The sequence below is a fragment of the Scylla paramamosain genome, chromosome 1 (assembly GCF_035594125.1).
Source record: "Scylla paramamosain isolate STU-SP2022 chromosome 1, ASM3559412v1, whole genome shotgun sequence".
Lineage (NCBI taxonomy): Eukaryota > Metazoa > Arthropoda > Malacostraca > Decapoda > Portunidae > Scylla > Scylla paramamosain.
The window spans coordinates 7502121-7520000 of NC_087151.1; the positions used below are offsets into that span (position 1 = coordinate 7502121).

The 17880-nt window shown below is 39.7% G+C and overlaps 1 protein-coding gene across 4 annotated transcripts in view; it reads right to left on the reverse strand.

Annotated features, from left to right (window-relative positions):
• Positions 1-1204: 1204 nt before the first annotated feature.
• The window catches only part of LOC135089648 (uncharacterized), a 19740-nt gene continuing 3064 nt past the window's right edge, over positions 1205-17880 (reverse strand). Inside the window, exons 1-6 of one of the 4 annotated variants that reach the window (XM_063988265.1) lie at positions 14433-14925; positions 13764-13885; positions 13214-13342; positions 5633-5819; positions 4673-4825; positions 1205-1513 (exon numbers count right to left, since the gene is read on the reverse strand). In XM_063988265.1, coding sequence (XP_063844335.1) covers positions 1361-1513; positions 4673-4825; positions 5633-5819; positions 13214-13342; positions 13764-13885; positions 14433-14618 — 930 coding nt within the window. In that variant the 5' untranslated portion in view covers positions 14619-14925 and the 3' untranslated portion in view covers positions 1205-1360. Of the gene's footprint in view, positions 1514-4672; positions 4826-5632; positions 5820-13213; positions 13343-13763; positions 13886-14432; positions 14926-17880 lie in introns of those variants that run through there. The other 3 variants (XM_063985942.1, XM_063986739.1, XM_063987494.1) reach the window with 3 other exon arrangements.

Genomic DNA, 17880 nt, shown 5'->3' on the forward strand with positions numbered 1-17880 from the left:
GCGCCTCGGTTATATATGGGAAGTAGCTATCTTGTTAGAGGAAAGCCACGGAAGCAACGCTTTCCTGATAGGGAGGTGGTGTGGTACCCATGGAGGCTTTATTAAACCTCCCTATCAAAAGTGGATAAGGCACCGAAGCACCGTCCTCAATGTTCATCCAAGGTTTAGAGGACGGTGACTGAGTGCTCTCTTTCGAGCGGCTTGAAGTAGTACAAGGCTATAATATAGGTGGACCTTGATGGACTCAGTTACTTCACATATGAGAGAGTTCAGAGACATTTTTAATAATATATACTCATTTTCGAATGTGCTGAGGGTGTTGATATCTACCCTATCACTAACATCGATAATTTCAACGAGTGTAAATGCCCTCCACATACTTGAAATGTAAAGGCGCATTGCGGCATGCCTTGTTTATGACTGCTAAAAAGATTATTGTTGTTCTTTGAAAGACACCTGATGTAATTTCATCTCCATGGGAAACATTTTTCATACGAACGCGGTGTTTATGGTTAGACAAAAAGCTGATAAAAAAAATATCATGTAAAGATGGACAGCATCCCAACAAATAAAAGCTCTGTGATAGCAACCATGTTATCGATATGGTCGGAACTTTTTGAAGTCAATCAATACATCAGAGGCTATTTTCTTGGGGGTTGAGATGTTGTTAAGCAGCCAAAGAGGGTAATGAGAGGATGAGTAACTTTAAATGTCGCACCAGCTGGTGTGACTGCCTCGTGGTGTTACCATTTTTGGGCCACGAAACCTTCCAAAATTTTACTTAAATCAGGAGTGAGTGCGATTGGGCGTTGGTCAGATATTTGTGTTACAACATGTTTTTGGGCTAGTGGAATGATTGTGCCACATTTCCAAATCGTGGGAAAGTATCAATGTTTTTTAAACACGTGTTAGATATGTATCAATGGTTCGCTCATCTCATAAGCAATATCTTTGAGAACGTGTCTGGGGAAAGAGTGAGGTGTCGATGTCTTTCCTAGATTTAATGACAATAAAACAGAATAAACAGGCTCTCTCTCTCTCTCTCTCTCTCTCTCTCTCTCTCTCTCTCTCTCTCTCTCTCTCTCTCTCTCTCTCTCTCTCTCATGATTTGTCAATACAGCTTTATCTGCTCCATATGAAATATTTCAGATAGGGAACATGTACATATTCAAAAACAGTAAGACAATAAAATTTATTACTCGCATGCCATTTTACAAGAGAAAATGCAATAAGTATTGTAAATGTTCTGGAAGAATGGCCGGGCGGAACATTGCGCTTGTTCAGACTAGTAGAACGTAAAACTTTTGTTAATGAATTTTAGTGAATTATTCAGCACATATGACTGGATTCCTTCACAGTATTAAATGTCATTAAAGTGTGTTCCGATATGTTCTGTCAATCGGCCAACAAAAGAAGTTCGGCTAACTCCTTTGTGGATGGTGACTGCAGCCATTCTCAAAAGCATCAGCAACAAGGCACTCCCCAGCCCCGCACCCAGTACCAGAAACGGACCCTGTTCAAAAAGAAATAAATAAGTAAATAAAGAAAGAAAATTAAAAACAACCATTTCTTTATCTACTTATATCTATATCCTTTTCTCTGTAAGACGGAATGGGCCCAAAACAACAAAAAGGAAGAAAAAACATATTTGGATGTCAGACCTAAGGAAAAAAAGCCATATAGATTATCTAAAATTGGAGGATAAGTGTCTTGAAACCTCTGTCTTGAAAGAGTTCAAGTCAATAGAAGGAGGAAATACGGAAACAGGCAGGGAGATCCAGTCTACCATAAAAAGGGATGAAAATTTGAACATATTAGTTAACTCGTGCATTACAGAGGTGGACAGACTAGGGATGAGAGAAACTAGAAAGCCTTGTGCAGCGAGGCCGCGGGAGGGGAGGCATTCAGTTAGCAAGATCAGAAGAGCAATTAACGTGAAAATAACGACAGTCAGTTAGGGGAGAGGAAACGATAAGACGAAATGCTTGAGATTCCACCCAGTCTAGAAAAGCGGTATGAGTGGAGCCCACCATATATGTATGTGAAGCATATTCCATACATGGACAGGTAAGTATGTACAGAGTTAACAGCTGGGAGGGTGAGAGAAACTGGCGGAGACGACCCAGAACGCCCAACTTACTAGAAGTCGTCTTATAGAGAGACGAGATGTGAAGTTTCCAGCTTAGATTATTAGTAAAGAACAGACCGAGGATGTTCATTGTAGGAAAGGAGGACAGTTGAGTAGCAGACCAAGGATGTTCAATGTAGGAGAGGGGGGACAGTTGAGTGTCATTAATGAAGAGGGGATAGTTATCTGGAAGGTTGTGTCGAGTTGATAGAAGGATGAATTAAGTTTTTGAGACATTGAACAACATTGTCCCAATTTGCCCCATTTAAGAAAGATCAGAAGGCAGGCATTTTGTAGCGTGAGCTGTTTAATTCCTAAAGGGTTGGTCATATGTGAAAACACTTGGAAAAATGCAGAATGGTCAGTATAAACATGGATATGCCAATAAATATGGCTTAGATTTTTTATGAATAGTAGAAAGAGAGTTGGTGGCAGGAAAGAGCCCTGAGGAACACCACTGTTAATAAACGTATAAGATGAACAGTGACCATCGATCACAGAAGCGATAGAATGACCAGAAAGGAAACTTGAGATGAAATTACAGAGAGGATAGAAACCGTAGGAAGGAAGTTTGGAAATTAAAGCTTCGTGCTAGACGCTAAGAAATGCTTTTGATATGTCTAAGGCAACAGCGAAAGTTACCAAATTCCCTAAAAGAGGATGACCAAGACTTTGTGAGGAAAGCCAGAACATCACCAGTAGAGCAGCCACGACGCAATAGTGAGGTAGTTTTAGGTATTAGAGCGGTCTCCCTTTTTTAGAAACAAACTGAATGTAGGCATACTTCCAGCAGGAAGGAAAGTTAGATGTCGAAAGATAGAGTTTGAGGAGTTTGACCAAGCAAAGGTGCAAGCATGAAGGTAGTTTCGGAGAACAATAGGATATCTCCCATCAGGTCCATAAGCCTTCCCATGATTAAAGACAGCAAGGACATGGAAAATATCATTAGGAAGGATATTAATAGGAAGCATAAAGTAGTCGGAGGGCGGAGGAGAGGAAGGAATAAGCTCTAAATCATCCAAGGTAGACTTTTTAGCAAAGGTTTGAGAGGAACTTTTAAAGCTTTAAAGAGAGAAGAGAAGATATGTAGAGGTGGTGCCATTACTTTGAAATAGAGGAGGAAAAGATGAAGAAAAGTTGTTGGATACGTTTTTGGAGAGGTTCCAGAAGTTGTGAGGCGAGTTAGGTCTAGATTCTAGACATATTTTGATATTTTCTATTGATGAAGGAGTTTTTGGCTAGTTGAAGAACAGTTTTGGCCTGAATTCGGGCAGGAATGTAAATGCATGAGTTTCAAGTGTTGGAGAACTCAAGTTTAATTTCTGGGCCTTTTTTTTTTTTTTTATCATGTATAGCACGAAAAGAGGTTCAGTTAAACCACGATTTGGAAGGTTTAGGGTGAATGTACCCTTCCATGCATTTCTGCTATGTGCTCAGCACACAGACGGGCCTCTGACGATGAAACAGTAATCACTCCATGAAAAATCAGAATAATTCCTCCTTAGGTCTCCCCAATTATAAAAGATGAAAAATGCCATAGGCACCTCCATTCTGGGGGATCATGAGGAGGAATTGAAGCAATAGGACAAGATACAGATATTAGGTTGTGATCGGAGGAGCCTAATGGAGAAAACAGAGAGAAAGGATAAGAAGAGGGATTAGAGATTAAGAAAAGGTCAAGACGGACGCTCTTGAGTCGTTGCACACATGGACGCATCATCCAGTTTTGCAATGAAAAGAGAACAGAGAAAGTAGAAGGGAGAATAAAAGGGGTAATAGTCAGTTGCCTCTGACACCTGCATTTTGGTGAGGAAAAGATGAGGTTCAGTAGAGAAGGGGTGGTGTTCCACAGATTGAAAATTAGATCTAAGTCTGCAAATGTTGCAGAAGTTAATGAAGAAAAGATGAGGGGGATGTCAAAATGCTTAGGGTCGATACCAGAAGAGCAGTCAGACGCAGGGACATTTCGAATCCCCTCCTCAGACGGGGACTCCGAGGTTGGTGTAGGAGTCACCATTTTGAAAATTTTGAAATTTGAGTGATGGTGTGCATGTATTACGTGCATATAGTGTTGTGCGAAGGATGAGAGTTATCTTTACAAAGGAGTCTGTGACCGCTTCCTTGTGTTGTGAGGCACAAAGCATCCGCCTCCGCATCATTCTAAAAATCTGCCCGCACCACCACGGGCTCAGACAGATCACTTGAAAGGTAGTCCTGTACTAGCTGTTTGTTGAATTACAAAACCATAATGCTGTTGTACTCAGACGTTCTTCAGCTACATATAAATTATCATTAAACTAGAAAATAAATGAATAAATAAATGAATAAAAATAAATAAATAAATAAATAAATAGATAATAATAATAATAATAATAATAATAATAATAATAATAATAATAATAATAATAATAATAATAATAATGAGAAATAATAATAACATTAATAATAATAATAACAAATAATAATAATAATAATAATAATAATAATAATAATAATAATAATAATAATAATAATAATAATAATTAAACTTTTGATGATCATTACCTGGAGGTGGTTGAGAGTCAGGGAACCTACACCACTCCTCTCTTGGTCCTCTGTGGCCAGAGAAAGAATGGAGTTACCTTGAAAGCGCTGTTCCCTCACGACCTCCCAAAAGAACCGGTTCACAAGGCCACCCTCGCGTAGTCTCTGGATTATCTACGGCGGCGAGCACAGCGGTGTGAGGGAGGATGGTGTACGCATTACATAACAATCTTTTAACAACTCTCAAATAGGGTATTAGGTTTCATTTTTACGAGTGTTAAAAGTAGAAACCCCGAATTAATATTAAAGTTTATTTATCGCTGGTCAGACCTCATCTAAACTACGCTGTACAGTTCTGGTTCCCACATTACAGGAAAGATATAGGTCTATTAGAATCAGTACAGAGGAGAATGACTAAAAAGATACAGGGGATAAGGAGTATTCCTTACGAGGCGAGACTGAAGCTGTTAAATTTACATTCTTTAGAGAGACGTAGGTTAAGAGGGGATCTGATAGAAGTCTTTAAGTGGTATAAGGGTTATAACAAGGGGGATGTAAGCAAAATTCTTAGCATCAACAACCAGGATAGAACAAGAAATAACGGGTTCAAGCTTGAAAAATTTAGGTTTAAGAAAGAGATAGGAAGAAATTGGTACTCAAATAGAGTGGTAGATGAGTGGAACGGACTCAGTAATCATGTAGTTAGTGTTAAAACATTAAGGAGCTTTAAGAGAAGATTAGATGGGTTTATGGATGGGGATGATAGGTGGATGTAGGTAGGTATATTTCATATAGGGACTGCCACGTGAAAGCCTGATCGCTTCTTGCAGCTTCCCTTATTTCTTATGTTTTTATGTTCTTATATCCTCTCTCTCTCTCTCTCTCTCTCTCTCTCTCTCTCTCTCTCTCTCTCTCTCTCTCTCTCTCTCTTGTGTGTGTGTGTGTGTGTGTGTGTGTGTGTGTGTGTGTGTGTATACACACCTCATCGAAGGACAGTTTATAAGGTGTGTCTCTCGTCAACATTGCACCCACACCGAAAGGGTTGATGCATTCCTCAAACATAATTCTAACAGAGGAGCGTCCCACGTGGTCGATGAGAAACGTTTGCTGCAAGTACTGCAGGTGTTGTGTGTTCTCCACCAGCACTCCTCGTCCCTCGATCACACGTCTACAAGGCAATAAATAAATGAATAAATAAATAAATAAATATATATATATATATATATATATATATATATATATATATATATATATATATATATATATATATATATATATATATATATATATATATATATATATAACCTGCAACTGTTAAAAACGGAGGGAATAAAAAATCAGTATGCATTAAAAGTACGAAACAAGTATGAACAGCTGAAAGATGAATGCACAGGAGAACAGACGGCAGAACAAAAATGGAATAATTTAGAAAAAGCTATCAAAGAAGGAAACAATTTAATCCCAGAGAGAGAGAGAAGAGCAAGGAAACCTTGGATGACAGAGATTTTGCACATGATGGATGAAAGAAGACAGCTTAAAGGAAGAGATGAGGAAAAGTAAAATGTACTAAACAGACAAATTCATCGAAAATGTATTGAGGCAAAGGAAATATGGATGAACGACAACTGTGAAGAGATAGAAGAACTGGGTAAAAGGGACCAATAGCTGATATATGAAAAAGTGAAGGAGATAACATACAAAAAGAAAACAACAACTAGCACTGGAATAAAAAAAGAGGAATGGAACAGTAGTGATGGAAGCAGATGCAATTTTGGAAAGGTGGACAGAGTATATTGGTGAATTATTCAGTGACGATAGGGCAGAAACCCTTGATGTGAACAACAATGGGGAGGGTCCACCGATAATGAAGGCAGAAGTGCGGGGAGCTTTAAAGAAAATTAAAATAGGAAGGGCAACAGGAGATGATGGGATAGCGGGGGAGATGTTGGAAGCATTGGATGAATATGGCGTAGACCTGTTAACAGAGATTGCTAGGCAAGTATATGAGAATGGGGAGCGAGTAGCACAGATGTATAAATCAATTTTTATTACTTTGCCCAAGATACCGGGAACTCTTGAGTACAATAAACATCGCACAATTAGTATCATGAGTCAGGTAACAAAAATAATTTTACGAGTGGTTCTAGATAGAATGAGGAATAAAATACTCCCTGAGATTGGAAATGAACAGTGTGGTTCCATCAAGGAGAAAGGTACGAGGAATGCGATCTTCATTCTGAGGATGTTGATGGAAAGATTAATAGAAGTGAAGAAAGTTCTTTATGTTTGTTTTGTAGATTATGAGAAAGCGTTCGACCGTGTTAAACATGTAGAACTTACGAGAATGCTGGAAGGGTTGGAAATAAATGATAAAGATCTTCGTTTCATACATAACTTATATTGGAACCAAGAAGCAGCAGTGCGAGTAGGGGATAAAGAGACGGAGACGTAGAGCATAAAGAGAAGCGTGAGACAGGGATGTGTGATGTTCCCTGATCTCTTCAACTACTACAGTGAAATTATAATGAGGGATTTAAGAGATAAGGAAGGAGTAAAAGTGGGAGGCACCAACATCAACAACATAAGATATGCAGACGATACGGTGCTGCTGGCGGATTCCCAAGACAAACTGCAAGACCTGGTTAACACACTAAATAGATCAAGCAGAGAGACCTAACAATTAACAAAAAGAAAACGTAAGTGATTGTAGTATCGAAAGAGGAACAACCGCCACAAATAAATATATTACTTGATGCAGAACCCCTCAAACAAACAGACAACTTTAATCATTTGGGAAGCACGATCACATGTGATGGGAAATGTGAGATGGATATAAAGAAGAGAATAGTACTTGCAAAGAATGCATTTGGCAAGATTAAGAACTTGGTGACGAATGTTAAAGTATCAATGGGCACAAGAAGAAGGTTTGTGAAATGTCTTACATGGTCGGTTTTGTTGTACGGCTGTGAGTCCTGGACAATGAGAAAGGCAGAAGAGCAGCTGAGATGTGGTTCTGGAGAAGGATGCTTAAGATATCTTGGACAGAAAGAAGAACAAATGAAGAAGTGTTGCAAGGGGTGGGTGTTGGAAGAGAGTTGATGAGTACGGTTAGGAGTAGACAGATGCGCTTCCTGGCCTCCTGGGCCATGTTATGAGAAGAGAGGGACTGGAACATCTATCTCTAACTGGTAAAATAGAAGGCAAGAGACCACAAGGAAGACCAAGACAGAAGTGCATGGATGGACTGGTGCGAGTGACTGGAGGAGGAATGTCTGCAGCTCAGTTGATACAAGCAACTAGACAGGGAGCAGTGGCAAACCATGGTTGACGACTTCCTACGGGATATGGCACGTCAATAATAATAATATATATTGTTGCGAATGCGTATATGTAGCAGCCCTACAGGCGAGCACATGAGTATGCTGTGTGTATGAGGTAGCCTTATATAAGTACAAATGGGAGTAAATGCATGAGTACATGTATCAGTACATGCGTGGGTGACTTAGCTAGCGGCGTTGTGTAGCTCGTTGTTCAGAGGCGCCGTTATCTACAGAGATAATGGAAGAAGAGCTGACACAAGCCACCCCAGTTGACCTCTGAGGCCCTGGGGTCATGAGGGTGTCCGAGTGTGTGTGTGTGTGTGTGTGTGTGTGTGAGTGAGGGTTAGCTAGCCATGGAATAATTGTCATATGGTACCGTTTAATTGTAATTCTGTGAGTGTGAGTGCATATATAGTATAAATAGTAATTATCCTTAGCAGTATATATATATATATATATATATATATATATATATATATATATATATATATATATATATATATATATATATATATATATATATATATAATCTAGATGACTTTTAGTTATATCTTGCAAGCTAGAATAGGTGTATTTAAGTTTCGCCTGGCAGAGGTGGTGACATGGAAGGCGGGGTGGCCTCCCCTCAATGCCGGGCCCTATGGCAGTGGTACTGAGGGACAGAGAGAGAGTACAGAGACCGCGGCGTGAAGACATGTGAGGAAGGAGACAAGGGAAAGCGAGTTGAGTCCTTGCGAGTAGAGTTTGCGTGTGACTGAAGGTGCGAGTGCCTGCCGCCCCTGTACCTGCCTTAGTGTCGTGACTGTAATGCACGGTGACTGCGTAATATATGGACATAAGGAGAAGTGTGTTTTCCTCTCCCTGCTCTGTGTGACGTCTTACTGAGAGAAACGGGTGAGTCAGAGCTGCAGCCGTTCCCAGTCACCCACGTAAAATCCTCCCCGACACACAACCCCGAACCCCACAACGGTGGGGTTCGGGGTTTGTGTGCGCTTGCAACAAGTGTCTTTTTGTTCAGCCATATATATATATATATATATATATATATATATATATATATATATATATATATATATATATATATATATATATATATATATATATATATATATATATATATATATATATATACTCGTATATATATATATATATATATATATATATATACATATATGGCTGAACAAAAAAACACTTGTTGCAAGCGCACACAAAATCCAATATTTTAACTAAAATAAGCATTAAAATACAAGTAAACCATAAAGCGTCTTTAAAATATTGATATAAAAAAAAGTAACACCCAAGGATATGAAAGCTAATACATTTAATATCAAATAAACGGAAAAAAAAATAAAACTGACGACAAGTAGCACGAAAGATCAATATAAGCTAAAACTGATAATATATAAAAAAAAAATACTAAAAACAGAAAACTAAAAGAAGTAAGGACATTATACAAAAGAATGATGATCATAACACCACGAAAAATCTGTGAAAAACGGAAACAAGCAAATATGTATAAAATTAAAGATAAATTATGAAATATAATTAGCAGTATCATGAAAACTCAACAAGGATATAGTGAGCCATAGCACATACAGTGGCGAAGTCACTTCTCTTTGATAACAAGTTTTCAAAAGTCGACAAGTTGAATTGTTAAAGTATATTATGTAATGTTCTAACACAATCACCCGCTACATGAAGTTCAGTCTGGATCTGTCCACAGTCGCTTTTCTAGCGGTAAGTGACCTCTCTACCTCGTCGATTACGACGTCCCTCTTCGATAGCGAGAGAATGCGCATTTACATGTATGCTCTAAAGCGAGTCCAAGAAAAAAAATTTTTTATTGATCTTTAATTTCGAACTATACTTTTATTTAATTTACAGTAAGGTCAGAATTTGTTGATTTATACGGTCTCACTCTATTCGAGTCTATTTGTGTTCCTTTCATTTCCCCTTTCGCAATATGCACATCGTCCCTCTCATTGTCTGAGGAGGTCTCTTACGTACCGAGAAGTACAACAGGCGTTAACCAGCGTGATAGATGTGTTATGAGCCAGAGGATCGTCATCCATTCCCCTTCTGTCCCTCTACACTTCATTGAAAAACCTGTACTGTTTGGCCTGAACAAGGACACGTAAATGGGAGATAGCCAATCTCCACCAAGCACACCTCGTTACAAGTTGTCTGCCTCAACGCCTAACATCTGTCTGATGTATAATTAACTGACAAATTTCGTATTACCGCTAAACCATGACAATAGTTGACATAAAAGCAGCTTGAAACACTTTACATTTATCATAAAAGGAAACATCATTATTCTTACTTGACAAATGACCCAAACTTAAGTACGTGACACATCTTACCCTGCGTGTATACCTTAATGGCTGTACTTGTTGACCCGCCAACAGAAAAAAGAAAGGTGCAGTAGACACCTGCCGACACGATAATTACTGCCAGTGAGGTCTCAAGCACTGGACCGGTTTGATACTGGATTAGGGATGCTGTGAACTTATCAATGACCGAGCTGTGAGCTTTGTGTCCCACAACACAAGAAGGCAGTCACAGTCTGTCCTCTCAAGACAACTCTGTTCCTTCACACAATTCTACGTACACTTAATACATACACACACACACACACACACACACACACACACACACACACACACACACACACACACACACACACACACACACACACACACACACACACACACACACACACACACACACTTCATTCAAAATTAAAAATGCAATATGGCGACTCCTACACCAACCTCATAGTCCTCGTCTGGGGACGAGACCACATACAGTATGTCCCCAGGTCGGACTGCTATTTTTTTTGGTATCGACCCTAAATGTCTTGATAGCCACCCTCAATTTTTTCTTCGTTAACTTCTGCATTCTCGATCTAATTTTCAATTTGTGGAACACTACCTCTCTACTAAACCTCTTTTCCTTTTCTTCACCGAAACGCAGATGTCTGAGGCAACTGAACCTTTCTCTGTTCCTTCCAACTTTCTATATCTCCATTTTCAGTGCAGAGCTTGATATGGCGTTTATGTGTGCAACGGCCTAACTTGCTCTTGTGCCCACGCTCTTGAGTCTTCCGACTATTCTGCCATCTCACTACGACTACAGAATCTCTCTCACTACAAATTTATCTGTGTTGTATACTTCACACTTAACTCCTCTTGCTATAAAAAAAAAAAAAATCTATTTTTCCTCCCGGCTAGCACCAGCCACCCAGAACTGCCGGAAGGTTTCAGCCGGAAGTATTCACATGGTCGAGAGCAGCCGCTGCTTCTCTGCATCAAAACGTAAACAATCAAGGTGAAGTCCTCCTCCGACGAACTGGCTGCTGTAGTTATAATTCTGGTGAGTTTGAAGAAAAATCAAAAGAAGAAACGGTTGTGGACTCGTTCCTGACTAGCGAGAAGTTTATTACAAATTCTTGAGAGAACTAAGCCTAGAGTCTTTAAGCAGAGTCTGTTTTGTATACTTGGTTTTTTGGGAACCCCCACAGGTACCTATTATCCTTTACATAATAAGAACTTTCGAACGTACGGGTCCACACAATTTCCATACTACTGCTCATAATACGCGCTATAGTAGAGTACACGACTCCACGAGGGCTTTCTCAACTGACGATGTAAAGAAACCGATTTCGCGTTTATTTTCCAAAATTTTAATAAGTAAATTTAAATATTTTCTTAATCGTACATAATGGTACAGTCAATGGTTATTGCTAAAACATTTTCCAACATTATTCCTTTCATTTTCAAATTTATGTTAATAGCTGTTTCCATTTGACCCCGAGAAAGTGCCACCCATTGCGGGAAGGCGGCTGAATCTAGACAGACAGTGGATCCTCGGCTCGGGTGGCAATTCAGCCGCGCCTGGCTGCATTCTGCTCCCGCCTGCACGTTTCCGGCTTAAAACCACCCCTTCAATTGCTCCGTGTAAACCCGCCTTTAAACTTCCAAAGTGGAGCACATCCTGACCTTCTACCCTTTCGTGGAGATATCCAGTCTTGGAGACTTCAATGTTTACCATCAGCTTTGGATTCCCTCTCCCTTCATTGACCAACCTGGTGAACTAGCCTTTCACTGTACTATTCTCCATGATCTACTTGTATTCCTGACCATCTTGGAGATACAGCCAATATTCTTAACCTTTTCCTAACCTCTAATTCTTCTTATGCTGTTACAGTTTTCTCCGTTGGGCTCCTCCGATTACCTCATATCTGTATCTTGTCCTGCCGCTCCAGCTCCACCTCAGGATCTCCCAAAGCGGAGTGCCTATGACATTATGCCTCTGTTAATTGAGGGTACCTGAATAGGTATTATTCTGATTTTACATGGACTGATTACTGCTTCATTGTCAGAGAACCGTCTCTGTGTGCTGAGAGCATAACAGAAGTGATAATGTCTTGCATGGAGATTGAAATTCCTCACTCTTTCTCTCGAGCACTTCCCAAACCTCGTCAAGTTCGTCATCATCTTTGGCGGCACCATCAAAGGCATTCTTATCATCAGGGGCACACATCATTTTTCTATCGATGTTTAAAAAAAAAAAAGTCTTGCTGCTTCATGATGATAAGCGCTAGTTTGCCGATTTTCTCTTCTGTCTCTATTATCTTGTCAGTATTATCATCCGCCGAAGCGACAGAGCTTTTTTACCTCGCTTAACTTAGTGGCCATTGATAGTAGTTTCTCTTCCAAACGAGCCACGCTATCAACGTCATCATCTACACCTGATAATATGGTTCGACTCATCTTTTGTGGTATTTATTATTTGTGTTCTGGACATTCTCCGTAAGTTAGCCAGAGATCTTACGGACATGGTTCTCTTGATAATAGAATGCAAGAGTCATCAGATATAAATGCAAGTAGTTAATATCTGATATGGGACCTTGTACGCACCAACAGGGTCGCAAGTGCTGAAAGGGAGGACTGAGATGTAAATAGATTTTTTCGTAGTCACTAGCATCATAATACTTATTACATGTTATTTATAATAGTCTTAGTACTTCATTCGTATTTCATATATAAAATAAAGTTGGGACGTGCATCCAAAAGAAATAATGATTCTGAACTTTGGAACTGAATAAAAGTAAGGAGTTAAAGTGCAAACACGAAGTGTTTTAAGACATAATGATATATGAAATTGGCAAAAAAAAAGAAAAAAAAGACATAAATAGAGTTAAGAACGTACATGATGCCACTCAATTCATTTCACCTACTTGAGGAACTCAAAAACGTTGTCGAATAAGTAGAAGTTGTCCCCTAGACGCTGGACTTGAGGGTTGGCAGAACCACGGAACAGAGGCACCCAGAAGTCGCTATAACCACCCACCTCCAGTCGAGACTGTCTGTTACGCATACACAAGGGAATGTTACTCCTTTGAAAAAGCTTACAAACACGTTACTATATAAAATGCCTCAACTCACCTGTTTGTATTGGTTCTAATTATTTTTCTATATGGAACACGTATAAGTGAATGTTGATGAATGTAACACAATGAAGCGTCGCAAAACGTTAATCTTACGGGAGCATAAAAAAAAAACGCTGGAGCTGCCCAGATAAAAGCGGATTAAATTTAAATGAACGCACGTTAAGATTCTTACTTGTAAATGGTCCTGGTTTTACTTCTTAGGAAAGCGCGCAATGTCTTCCCCTGTTTGATTTAACAAGATTTTTCTCAGTGTATAAAGCCTTAAAGAGTGATGAGTAGACAAGAGAGTGAACAAGGATTTTTTAATAATTTTGTGTGCAAAGAATGTTGTACTTACATGATCTGTCCAATTGAAGTGTAGGGTGGACGCAAGGCAACTACGGTCATGAAAGCCGTCAGATTACTGGAGAAGAACACAGACACCACGAAACCACATAGTATCAATCCAGTAGCCATCACCTGAAAGAAACAGCACCTTCGTCTTACCTTCTGCTTCATCACCTAAAAGAAATATCACCTTCCTCCAAATCTCTACCTCAGCACCCTCAACAAATACCTTCAGTCTGTCTCTCTTTGGTCGTGAAACAGCAACATTGCTATTACAAATTTGTTTTAAATATACCTACGCATATAATTTTATGGAGCCAAGAATAGAACTTTACATACGTATAAGAACCTTATCTTGACTCTCTCATTGGAAAGGTGATGTTAGTCTAGAATATAAAATATGATGCATTTTCTACATCACTACTTATTTTTTTCTATCTTGTCGATAATAAACTTCTTACAGGATCCAATAGAAGGCAAATCAAGTAAACATGAAGCTTTATAAATATGTTCTTTTCTAACTCTTCTATTTTATCATGCTACACTGGTTATCCTAACAATTGGATATCCATGAAATCTAAACAGTTCAACACCTGGTTTTCACACAACATATGTACAGTAGTAGGATGACAATCAAAGGAAGGCGGGGTAAAGACCTCGCCCACTACCACATACATACTTGCATGCTGGGCCGGGAAGGGAGAGGCCGTGACTGATTACAAAGACTGGCAAGAACGAAAAGAAAGGCAATACTAGGTGAGCCTTTCAGTTGCTTGTCCTGCTTCACTTGGCCAACTCCTAACACCGTCACTAACATGGTCGTCACCACCACGCTCACTATAAGACAACACATTAAAGGCCACATTTCCAAATTTTCGGTATGTTATCTCAATTAATAGGGTTTAGTGGACTTATTAAAGTTTTCAAGGATGTTTTCATGAGTTATTTAACAAACATTTTGCATCGTCAATGGAAAATGAGCACCGACATCGTCTGTCCAAACATAGTCTGTGAGACCCAAAATCGTTTCAGAACACAACTTGAAATGATTTTATAATGATTCCACATGCAGAGATGACGCAAAAATGAAAGTTCAAAAATGAAAACAGTGTTTCAAGGAGGTTATCGAGAAAAATTCAAAATTGGTAGTAAGTCAGCAATGATTTGTGAAAACATCAGTGGTACGCAACGAAACATGGTTTGATGTTACTAAAGTTTCTCAAAACTCTTACAAAAGTATATTATCCCACAAAATTGCTCACCAAAGTCCTGCAATGATGCAAATTAAGAGAATACAACAGGTAAACGTAAGCAGGTATACACATATATGATAGTGGATAAATAAGTTAATAAACAAATAGATAGATGGTTAGTATGTGTGTGTGTGTGTGTGTGTGTGTGTGTGTGTGTGTGTGTGTGTGAACATGCAGTTCCTCCTCAGGTCGACCTGTGGCCACATGACCAGCAACACTTTAGAGCGAGCATTGAGGTGAGAGCATTAACTCACCCATCACCAGCAGCCACACGTGCAGCGTGAAGGGGAAGGTCACCGCCATCCAGGAGGGAAAGGGTACGGGTGCGGGGGTAAGGAAGCACGCCCTCTCGAAGTCGTACGGCGTGGTAAAGGTGACGTGCCGTGCTCTTACCTCCGTCAGGAATACGTTGCCCACACCCACCTCAGCCAGGCCCCGACTCACCAGCCCTACGCACACACACACACACACACACACACACACACACACACACACACACACACACACACACTTATTTAGTATTAATGTATTCTAAAAATGTGTAATTTTAACATTCACCACAAACCAAACTATCCTGAACTATTACAACGATAGAACTGTGTGAGAAGATAACTCTAAGGCGTACACACGTACAATTTGCTGCTATTTGAACCTAATTGGCATAGTGATTTGATAAAGCTGAATTTTGCATTACTATTAGGACCTTATGCAATTCAAATATACATAAGTTACTAATCTTTAATAAACACAGCAGTATGATAACTAATTATGAAGGTCACGGTACCTTGCACAAAATCGGTCAGCACCATTAATTCTGCAATGAATTCACATTGAACCGGTTGAAAAAGAAACCATCTATAAAACTATGACAGTTTTGTGCCTATGAAAACAAAATTTTGCATATGTTGATGGGATTATTAGCAAAGTATAAGCAAAGAATACAATTTTAGGACTTCCTTGAAGCACATCCCTAGGCGTCCATCCATTTTTTTTTTTTTTTTATGTAGGAGGGACACTGGCCAAGGGCAACACAAATCCAATAAAAAAATAATGCCTACTGAAATGCCAGTCCCATAAAAGGGTCTAAGCAGTAGTCAAAAATTGATGAATAAGTATCTTGAAACCTCCCTCTTGAAGAAATTCAAGTCATAGGAAGGTGGAAATACAGAAGCAGGCAGGAAGCTCCAGAGTTTACCAGAGAAAGGGATGAATGATTGAGAATACTGGTTAACTCTTGCGTTAGAGAGGTGGACAGAATAGGGGTGAGAGAAAGAAGAAAGTCTTGTGCAGCGAGGCCGCGGGAGGATGGGAGGCATGCAGTTAGCAAGATCAGAAGAGCAGTTAGCATGAAAATAGCGGTAGAAGACAGCTAGAGATGCAACATGGCGGCGGTGAGAGAGAGGCTGAAGACAGTCAGTTAGAGGAGAGGAGTTGATGAGACGAGAAGCTTTTGATTCCACCCTGTCTAGAAGAGCAGTATGAGTGGAACCGCCCCCACACATGTGAAGCATACTCCATACATGGACGGATAAGGCCCTTGTATAGAGTTAGCAGCTGGGATGGTGAGAAAAACTGGCGGAGACGTCTCAGAACACCCAACTTCATAGAAACTGTTTTAGCTAGAGATGAGATGTGAAGTTTCCAGTTCAGATTATAAGTAAAGGACAGACTGAGGATGTTCAGTGTACAAGAGGGGGACAGTTGAATGTCATTGAAGAAGAGGGGATAGTTGTCTGGAAAGTTGTGTCGAGCTGATAGATGGAGGAATTGAGTTTTAGAAGCATTGAAAATACCAAGTTTGCTCTGCACCAATCAGAAATTTTAGAAAGATCAGAAGTCAAGCGTTCTGTGGCTTACCTGCGTGAAATGTTAACCTCCTATGAAAAGACGTGGAAAAGTGCAGGGTGGTATCATCAGCGTAGGAATGGATAGGACAAGAAGTTTGGTTTAGAAGATCATTAATGAATAATAAGAAGAGAGTGGGTGACAGGACAGAACCCTGAGGAACACCACTGTTAATAGATTTAGGAGAAGATCAGTGACCGTCTACCACAGCAGCAATAGAACGGTCAGAAAGGAAACTTGAGATGAAGTTACAGAAAAAAGGATAGAAGCCATAGGAGGGTAGTTTGGAAATCAAAGCTTTGTGCCAAACTCTATCAAAAGCTTTTGATATGTCCAAGGCAACAGCAAAAGTTTCACCAAAATCTCTAAAAGAGAATGACCAAGACTCAGTAAGGAAAGCTAGAAGATCACCATTAGAGCGGCCTTGACGGATCCCATACTGGTGATCAGATAGAAGGTTGTGAAGTGATAGATGTTTAAGAATCTTCCTGTTGAGGATAGATTCAAAAACTTTAGATAGGCAGGAAATCAAAGCAATAGGACGGTAGTTTGAGGGATTAGAACGGTCACCCTTTTTAGGAACAGGTTGAATGTAGGCAAACTTCCAGCAGGAAGGAAAGGTGTACGGTCTCCAAGACGGTCAGGAATACGAGTAGGGTGTTACACCAATTGCTCTAGGTCGTGGAGGATAGCAAAGTTAAAGGCTAGTTCACCAGGATGGTCAGTGAAGGGAGAGGAAAGCCAAAGCTGGTGGTGAACATTGAAATCTCCAAGAATGGAGATCTCCGCAAAAGGGAAGGGATTCAGAATGTGCTCCACTTTGGAAGTTAAGTAGTCAAAGAATTTCATATAGACAGAGGAGTTAGGTGAAAGGTATACAGCACAGATAAATTTAGTTTGAGAGTGACTCTGTAGTCGTAGCCAGATGGTGGAAAACTCGGAAGATTCAAGACCGTGGGCACGAGAGTAGGTTAAGTCATTGCGTACATAAACGCAGCATCCAGCTTTGGATCGAAAATGAGGATAGAG